Source organism: Montipora foliosa, chromosome 2 (assembly GCF_036669935.1).
Source record: "Montipora foliosa isolate CH-2021 chromosome 2, ASM3666993v2, whole genome shotgun sequence".
Classification (NCBI taxonomy): Eukaryota; Metazoa; Cnidaria; class Anthozoa; order Scleractinia; family Acroporidae; genus Montipora; species Montipora foliosa.
Window position 1 is genome coordinate 60,369,608 of NC_090870.1, and position 10,000 is coordinate 60,379,607.

General features: G+C 42.2%; 1 protein-coding gene across 1 annotated transcript in view; it reads left to right on the plus strand.

The window, feature by feature from the left end:
- The window catches only part of LOC137993755 (E3 ubiquitin-protein ligase RNF213-like), a 118,023-nt gene extending 113,064 nt beyond the window's left edge, over positions 1 to 4,959 (plus strand). Inside the window, exons 77-82 of the mRNA XM_068839763.1 lie at positions 744 to 951; positions 1,232 to 1,306; positions 1,692 to 1,892; positions 2,859 to 2,948; positions 3,231 to 3,403; positions 3,903 to 4,959. Coding sequence (XP_068695864.1) covers positions 744 to 951; positions 1,232 to 1,306; positions 1,692 to 1,892; positions 2,859 to 2,948; positions 3,231 to 3,403; positions 3,903 to 4,077 — 922 coding nt within the window. The 3' untranslated portion in view covers positions 4,078 to 4,959. The remainder of the gene's footprint in view (positions 1 to 743; positions 952 to 1,231; positions 1,307 to 1,691; positions 1,893 to 2,858; positions 2,949 to 3,230; positions 3,404 to 3,902) is intronic.
- Positions 4,960 to 10,000: the final 5,041 nt, after the last annotated feature.

The window sequence follows — 10,000 nt, forward strand, 5'->3', positions numbered from 1 at the left end:
GGCCGTATGGAAAAGCAACGTACAGGCGACCGTACAGGCACAACTGTCAGAACAGGAAGTGAATGTAGCACTTGATTTCAACCCGCTGTTCGGGAAATGAGCCTAAGCTTCTCCCCGAAAAGGAGGAGAACAGGTTACCTCTTTGTGAAATAGAGCGCACCAAAGGATAACATTTCCTAAGCTAGAAACCAAATCATACAAAATACTATTGACTTGCTTAAAAAAAAAAAAAACATTACGCATTATTTCCGAATACAAACATCTCCACAATGTCGGACCATGTCAGTTGTCGGTTAATATTTTCCTGTAAGTAATCGGTAATTTTTCTCCCGTTTGGTCAGTAAAAAAAGTCACTGCTTACGAGCCAGAAGGCCCATCAGGCCCATCAGGCCGGCGCTTATCTCCGGTTTCCGTAGCATGAAGCGACTAGGAGTATTTATACTCCCCCCTAGATGGGATGCTAGTCCATCGCAGGGTTACCCCCAGCATTAAATTCACCGGTACCCATTTATACACTTGGGTGGAGAGAGGCACCGTGAGAGGAAAGTGTCTTGCCCAAGAACACAACACAATGTCCCCGGTCAGGACCCAAACCCGGACCACTCGATCCAGAGTCGAGCGCACTAACCATGAAGCCACCGCGCCTCCCGTTTTGTCAGTAGTCAGTTATATTGATCGCCGTTTGTCGCTAGTCGGTTAACCCCATTCAGATCTTCATTCATGGGTTTGTTTTTCTTCCTTAGTACCATGAGTACTCTACCACTTTCCGAGGTGACTGTGTCGCAATTGGTTGCGTATAATTCTGAAAAGGAGCTGCTTCCTTTGATGCTATGGAACTGTTCGTACTCGCTAGAGTTGGGAAAAGAGACACTTCTACAGTACAACTGGCAGGCGCTTGAAAAACAGATAATTGACCGATTTGTACGAGGAAGACCCATCGTAGAGTTTAATGTAAGTGGATCTGTCAAGAAATATCAAGAACGGTCGGGATAAGTATCCGCGTGTAAAAACGCATCCAGTGCGAATTTACTGATCATGAGTGGCAGATATATGCTATTATATGCAAAATTAAGCCAACTAAACTAAACCAATTGAAATATGCCAGGATGCTAATAGTTATGGTCAATTATAACGCAAAGGAAAACAAGATCAAAATTTCAAGCAGAATTTGATAGCCGTATGGAAACCGTTTTACAATTCTGTTTCTAAAATGTTGGTGTTTTTTTATCAGGTGAAAGATTTCATGTTTCGGGATGATTCGCAGAATGATGCCTCCTTTATTGTGCTAAAATCTAAAATTCCACAGGTAGGTTGGGTCTTGTGCTAAAAATATGATCAATGAATAAAACGATGATAAAAATGTACCCAAGCAACCTTAGTGACGTAGCTTTGAACAATAGGTCTTTTGCAACAAACGATCACATGGTACAAAATCCGCCATACGGGAGGGCAAGTTCATTACTATTCCCCCACTGGGACATTCAAACAAAAGAGACCTGAACCAGTCAAGCTTGACTTGCCTTTGTTTTAATGTCCCAGTGGAGGAGTAATAATGCGCTTGCCCTCCAGTATGGCGGATTTTGTACCATGTGACCATTTGTTGGAAAAGGCCTATTCTATCTCGGGTTTGTCGCTTTAAGGTTTTGTGAAAAGAAGTTAATCACGCGCAGATTATCTTTTGAATTTTAAAGGTGCTCATTCCAGGGGACGTTCGCTCAGAGATTCTCTCGGAGTTCAAAGATCTCGGGGACGTTTCTGATGCGATTTCCACACTTGAAATTGTGATCAGCTTTCTGTCTTCGTCTGGTGGAAATCCAGGCATGAAAATTACTGATTACTGCAGTCATGTGCTGTTTCTAAGCGACGACAAAGAGAGCCAAAAGGGCAAGAAGGTTGGTATTTTAAATTAAGTTGAAACAAAAAACTGAGCATTACCATATCTCATAATTCGGCATTTTTAAATGCCATACACCTTTGCATATTTAAGTATGATATGCGACCAGATTTCACTGTAAAAAACGCACAAGTGCAGTCATTAATACTACTAAGAATTTCCCTATTCGTGACAGGTTTCCCATTGACACAACAAGTAGACCGGCTGCTTGCGGTCCCTTGTATGTTACTGGAGCTGCGGGCTTGTTGAGTAATTGTGCTTTGTCACGTAATAGAGAGAAATGGCAGGGGTAGGTTCGAGGAAGGGACGTGAGCCCCCTTCCCCAAGCCAACTGCGACTGCGTGACAAGGGACTGCTACCAGTCTTCACGCAATACATTTCGTGCTGAAACTAATTTTATTGGCTAGCCGCTCGCTTCAAATGTCCGAGGTGAGCAAAAAGCGACAACAAGCGATAAGTAAGTGGGGGAATGTGCAGTAAGGGCACATAAGGTAAGGGTGGTGATATTTATATTGATGTGTCACATTAGCAAAAGCACTCTACATTCCCCAACCACATTTTTTTAAGCAGTATTAGTATTCATTACACCGCACCAGGAGCCCATCCTGGAGCGTGCAATTTCCATACAGCGCCAGTGAAACGGCGTTTTCACAAGTAAGTTTATTTTTAGACTAGCCCTTCCCGCGAATTAGGTGAAACGAAAATAGTTAAGTTGCACGCTCCGGGTGATGGGCTCCTGACGGCACCAAATGTGATGTCTGCGACGAGGCCTATGAATTAACGTATTTCAACGGAACTAGATAGTCTGACGATTTGCTGGGGTGATTAGTTACAAAAACAATTATTTCTCTTGGGTTATTACAGGCCCCGAGTTTTGCTCCGGTGGGACATTAAACGTGGGACTTCCCGCACAGTTGTACGGTGCTGTACAAGTGAGCTAACTGCAAAATACTTTTTATTGTAGGCTCAACAATTTTGCTGTTTATATCACGTTTTGGATCTTTGGCGTACACTTGCGCTTGCTCGCGCAAAGCTTCTCCTTAATATTGGCGAGGTAATGTGTCTTTAAATCCCCTCATTAAATCGTGGGGGGAGGGGATTTCAGGTAGACAAACGTTTTCCTCGAACATGTAATTGCTTCTTTGACAATGGAATTCGTGGCCTACCATTTACGCCGTACCTAATCTGAAAACAGGACCTCGAGATCTACAGGGTATTCTGCCATGATCACTCAAATTTAACGGCTTCAAAACAAGTGGCAACCCCATTTTTTTTTTTTTTTAATCAGAGTGTATTTGTAGAAGAGTTTCACTGATCTGTCTTGTTTGCATGATAGGATCCATTTCCTCAAGTCGCAGAATGCTTTAAGACAGAAATGCCCAAAACAATGGTGACCCACTTCAGTAAATTTCTGAGGAACGCCGACGTGGAATCGTTTTTGAGTAAAGTCGTGGAAGTCATTATTTTATGGATTAGTGTGGAAGATGACAGAGAAGTTGGAGAAATGAGGTCAGCGAATGTACCTTGATTGTGAAATACCTGATAATCAAATTGGGAGGACCGTAAATTAAATCGCATGAAGTTAAAGACGATATGATCAAATTAAATGTTGCTTTTTGGTGAGAGGGGAAAACTGGAGAACCCGGAGAGAAATCGAAGAAGAGTAGCGAACCGACAAACCGTACTTATCCCACAGTCGGGGAATGGAACGCGAGCACATTGGTGGAAGGCGAGTGCTCTTACCCCTGCGTAAGCCCTGCTTTCCTAGCCAAGCTCTCGTTAATGTCTTCTTTCTCTATAGTAGGTTGCAACTCTTAATAGACTCTGTCTGTCTTCGCTACTTTCTCTTCTCAATGATACCGTGTAAAGAGTTATTTGGCCACAAACTATAGAACAAGTAAACGCGCAAATCGGTTCCATGACACAATTGAGATTAAGGGAGAAATGGGTGACTTTTTAAGTTAACGATGAGTACTGAATAACTAGAAATGTGCTTCTTTTGCTGCAGACTAGAAGAATATATAACGATGTACTTTAATGGAAATGATGACGATGATCTGTCGTGCTTTGAGGGCATTCCTGATGACGTATGTGTCAAGCATGTGATCTTTGCGTGGCAGATGGCGTTAGAGGACAGTGAGCGAAACTTGAATCGACGGAGGTTCACGATGTCCTACCGGTAGTTAAGGTTTAGCTGGTTTGCACTAACAAAATCAGATTTCTTTTTTTTTTTTTTTTCAAGTTACGGTGATTGGCTTGTACAAGCAGCCGTTTGTGGATTAGAAGTGCAGTACTTGCTTTGAACCGTATCTTCAGTTACTGCTACTAACTAGTTTTATGAGCAAAAAACAGTCATACTGTACATGTGGCGTGTATTTTCATTCTACCCTGCGAAACGACGTGAAATAGGAAAAAATAATTAAAGTTTTAACGACCACATGCGTACACATAGTGAACTTTCAATCAATCAAACACTCTTAGAGCGGTTTTCAAATGAGTGTCGTAAAACCAAAACCAAAGTAATTACTTTGGCCAATCAAAAAGAACGGAAACAATCCAGTAAACCAATCAAAACCGGAAGTAATTACACGTAGCCGACACAAAGCGCGGGGTAATGTGCACGCGCGAGCCACGATTGGTTTTGGTTTTACTTCTGATTGGTTGAAAAAGTGGCGCGAGAACTGTGAACCAATCACTAAGTGAAGAAATGTAAAACCAAAGTAATTCGCTAATTACTTTCGACACTCAATTGAAAACCGCTCTATAAAATGTAATTATAATTAGCTGGCTACAATTAACCTGGGTTAAGGTTTTTTCAAGGACTTTTCGCGCCAAGGTAAATGTACTAGAAAGATACAACGTAAACGAGCTAAGATAAGTGCGAAATTGTTACAATGACACGAATTTGTGTTCGTAGTGTTTAGTTTCATTATTTTTCGTTAAGTTGCTCAATTTTCCGATTGAAATAATTAGCAATAATTTCTTCTTTGCTGCCCAAGAATCAATCGTTCTGCTCGATAATGTAAGCAGAGGACAAAACAGATAAATAAACATCAACTTTTGAATGTAGTTTCCACCTTCTCTAAATACGATACAGTTAACTTTTAACTTAGTGTATAACACATGAAAATATAAGATCCCGTGACTTAAAAAGAAGGAGCCCAAAATAAGTTGTAAACAAAAATTATTGGGAGTTAGGACGGCCTTCGTGGCCATCAACCGTGCTTCCTACCTCTGTGACCCGGGTTCAACTATGGCCTCGTGTCGTATGTGGGTTGAGTTTCAGTCGATCTCAATCTGACTCCGAGGTTTTTCTCCGGGTACTCCGGTTTTCCTCCCTCGTCAAAATCGACTCTCAATCAATTACATCCGGCTGCGGGCGAATAATTACCCTCAACAGGGTATCCTTTCTTTTTATTATTATTATTATTATTATTATTATTATTATTATTGCTTTGATGAACCAAACGATATTTTTGAAGTTCATATTTAATCAAGACATCTTTTGGATGAAACATCATCCATTCTCAGTTGTACAATGAGGAATAAAATGAAGTTGCGCAATAAGTAGTGTAACAAAGTGAGATATAACATGAATAATTAAGGATGAAGGCGAGAACAGAATAAAAACACACACACAAAACAAAAAAGAAAAATATATTATTATTTGTTTGTTTTTTAAATTACCGTACATCGGTCCTTTTTCCATCATAACACAACGCAGAATTAAGAAATTAGTCAACACATTTTGTAGCGACCTGGAAATTAAGTTGGTGTTCATTCACCCCGGGTTTACGATCGCGAGTCATGTGCTGGCCGTAATGCCTGTTACATTGGTGAAAGCAATAGACACTTCGCCACTCGCATCCGTGAACATCCGTGAACATTTCCGTGAACATTTCCACATCTTTAAGCACTTGAGAGGTTCTGAAAATTGTCGCTCCCTTTGTTCAGAAGATTGTTTTAAAATCCTCGACTCTGCTTCCACAAGTTTCCAATTGAAAATTAAAGAACCCATGCATATCCTTTTGGAGCAGCCATCTTTAAATTCCCAAGTCAAACATCTTAATTTATCCCTTTCATACTAATTCTCCCAAATCCCGGTGACGTCAGTTCCGGTTAACATGAGATGCACACGTGCAGCCGTGGATAATCAGTACACATTGCGCAGCCGTGGAGTTCAGAGCTATTGTGGTCTCCGGGTTTTTATTCGCTTTATTTGTCCTTACTATTGCAGGTAAGAAAATAATGTCGCTTCAATTAATTTCTTCTTCTTGTTTTATTCAGTTTATCTCGAAAACTAAGCCTGTCGAAAACTAAGCCTGTCGTTTAAAAGCTGTTAAGCTATGTCGAGGGCTTTATGTGCCTCGCTTTTCGCCGTCCTATCCAATATGGGGGCGGTTATTAATTGAGGGAAAGAAAGTTATAGTTTCCCTGCGAGTCCTAATATTGAAAGTTGTTGTTTCCCGAGTTGAAGTGGACCACAACGGACACGTGGATGCCGGAGAACAGTGCTTGGCAACAAGTTGTCATTTAAGACTGAGCTTGGTCGAGAGCCTTATGCTTCGTTTTTTTCCGTCCTATTTAATGTGGAGGCGGTTGTTAGGGTAAGAAACTTTAAGCTATAGTTTCCCTTTGAGTCCTAATGTTTTCATCAGTTGAGGGAAAGAAGGTTATAGTTTACATCGCGAGTAGAGGTGTACTTCTACGGACACGTGGTTGCCCGAGAACTGTGCTTGGCAATCGCCTCTCCTGGTTGGAGCCGCTTCTAGTTTAGCGAAATGGCTATATGAAGGGAAACAGAAATATTTTTTTCCCGAATTTGAGGTTCTTGGTCCTTCAGAGCTCAACATTTTTCGGTTGTTTACATTTTAGCAACCACGCAAAACTTAGATGAGGGGCCTCCCCACCGCTTCCTTCCTCTAGGAAAGCAGAGCTACGGGGATAGTCGTTTCCCTGAAACAAGAGCTTAGTAAGAGATTGAAGCTAAATTTAGGGTTCTGAATGGGCCCCGAGAGTGATCAGGATATTAAAGCCCTCTAATGGTGATGACTAACGCTCAGAGGTTTTGCCTGTGCTCACTGGTTGTCTTGCAAATTACCTAGGGGAGTCCCCTAGGTCAAGTTTTGACAACTTAGCAGAGGAGTTCTCGGCAACTGACAAACAGGTGCACCAGTTAACGCCAAGCTTGCCACTATGCTAGAAGACCTTATCAAAGGCGATCCCCCTAAAACAAAGGTAAAGGGGCTGGTGGAAAAATACTTAAGACCAGAAAATTTCTAATTGCTAGTCTCCTCAAAAGTGAGCAGAAGTATTTGTAATCGGTTGTCTCCAAGTAGGGATGATCTCTGTTTACAAACATTGTTTTTGTGTGCCAACCACAAGAACAAGAAACCCTTTGTGACAGCCAATGAGGCTCTGATTGGCATATAATTACAATAGGTGACGTCAACGTTATATCCGCTATACCAAATCTTCAGACAGGGTTCTTAAGAAAGCTCGACAGTTTTTTGTTTTCTCATTTTGTGCCACCGTCAATGCCTGTGATAAAGCATCAGGCGAGTTCTGGGCTACTCTCCCACATTCCCTTGCTCTAGCATTGGCAGTAAACCGGGAACTGAATCTTCGTGGCCGGGAATCTCTGAAACCAGACCTGAACGCCCAGTTTGCTTCTCCAGAGGTGGCAAGTCTTATTATGCAATGCCTTTGTTAGGGGAGAAGGGGCTCCTACCACAACCAAGAAGAAGCAAGGCAGTCAACCATAGTCCCAGTCCAAAGGAGACAAATTGCTAAACTGTAATCCTCAGGTTGGTTACATGAGTAGCGTTGATAGTGTTATTAGATCAGTTGCACCATTGCAAGTTGGCCAGTTACGAATAGCAAGGTTAACTTCTGATCCGTTTATCTTGCAGTGTGTATCTAGCTGTGAACTTGAATTTTATTCTCTATCTACACCAGGTAACCCTCCAAGTTCCCGGCATGCAGAATTCAAATTTTCTGTTATTGAGCAAGAAGCTATTGATGCAGGAATTAATGATCTTTGAACGATGTCAGTCGGAGACAGGGGAAATTGTTTCTCCGATATTCCTATGACCAAAAGAGGAACCTGGGGTTCATAGAGTTATTTTCAATTTGAAGTTTTTAAATCAAGCATTGACCTACTTTTCAGGATGGTTACTCTAGGATCTACCATAAGGTTGATGAAACCTGGGTGTTTTATGTCCTCTATAGACCCACCCAATTTCTTCAATGCCATCCCTATATTGCCTACCTTCAGAAAATATCTCAAATTGGCATGGAGGGGTCTTCTGTTCCGTTTTTGGGCCCTACCCACGGGACTGACAGGTAGTCCTTGCATCTTTACCAGGCTGTTAAAACCAGTTTTTTCCACCCTACGCACCCTGTACGGACTTAATTGTTTGAGTTATATTTATAATTCTTTTTACATGGAGGATTCTGAGGAGGCCTGCCTTGAGGCTACCTTACATACTGCCCAGTTATTTACACGCTTGTGTTTTGTTTCACCCGACCCAGTCTGTTTTTCACCGTACGCAGTACCTAGAGTTCTTAGGATTCCTGTAACAATATTCATATATGCTTAGCCTTAACGGAGACTGACAAGGTCGTTGTTTTGTGCCATAAAGCTCTGCGCATCCAGGAGTTCTAAATCCATGAAGTTGCCACATTGATAGGAATTTTAGCATCTACTTTCCCTGGGCTGGAGTTTGGTCCTTCGTAGTATAGACAATTGGAATGGGACAAAGAATTGGCACACCTCTCTTAAGGTTTTTCGTTGTAAACATGCCTCCGTCTGCTGACGGCATTGGTGCTGTTAGAGTGGTGAGTCATCTCAGTGTCCACAGCTTTCCGGGTTATTGACCGTTGTTCCCCAAATATCGCTTTTACAGTAGATGCATCACGCATGGGTCGGGGTGCAACAATGCACGAAACGCAAAGTGAGTATTCTTGAACCGCCCTCCGTGGGGCAGGGGACTATGTCCTTACTCGGGTCAGTGTCCATTCTACGCATCAGGAACATGTCTTACAACATGACTGCTATTTCCTACATCAGTGGCATCGGGGATGCAGGAACAAGGAATGCAATACAATTGCTAAGGAAATTTGATTATAGGCCCTTTTAAAAGTATAGTCAGCGTTTCTGCTGCGCGTCAACCGGTGTGGTTTAATTTAACTGCAGATTCTCTTTCGCGCCGTTTTGAAGATGGGATCATAATGAGAACTTAATCGCGGCATTTACTTGTATATAAATGGGAATTTGTTGTTCCCCAGATTGACCTGTTTGCAAGTAGAATCAACCATCAAACTAGTGCCTATGCTTCCTGGAAGCAAGATATGAATGCATCATATGTGGATGCTTTCCCTGTGAATTGGTCACAGTTCACTGACAATTACATTTTCTCATGGGGATGCTCACCCTCTGAGCCCAGAACGGCAACCTCTGACATGCAAGGTGTCCGGCGACAGTTCATTAAGGGTAACATTCCGGGCGAGGTTGCGCACTTGCTCATGTCCTCTTGAATAATTAGTGGCAGCAAAGCAGTAAGATGTTCACACCTGCAAATGCATGCTGTGCATCTGGTCTACAAGAGAAAACTGATCCACTACATCCGAGTGTGAACAGCGTGTCAACGTTTCTCCACGCCTTTCATGTTAAGCGACTGTCTTACTCGACAATTAATACGGCTTGCTCAGCACTCGCAAGATGTTTAAGGGGATTGAATTTCCTGGTTGGCACTACGCTGTGACTGACCATCCTTTTAAAGTGCGCTACTTGTAGAGTGTGTTCAACCGTTGCAAGCTTACTCCTCGATATCAGGTAACATGGGATCTTATGCCTGTCCTACACAGACCTGGGGAAAACCCTTATGTTATTTTTTTGTTGGGAAGAACCCTAAAGTACCCTAAAGAACTACTTACTCTAGAACGCTATCTTGGAAAAACCCAGCTTGTTTCATGACCATGGCAAAGGCCGTCTTCTCCTTTCATGTCATACCTTATCGGCACATTGGTACGAATGCAAATGGGCGATGAATTAAAGCTGTTATGGAAGCAAGTGGAGTAGATAGTTTAATACTCACTGCGCCA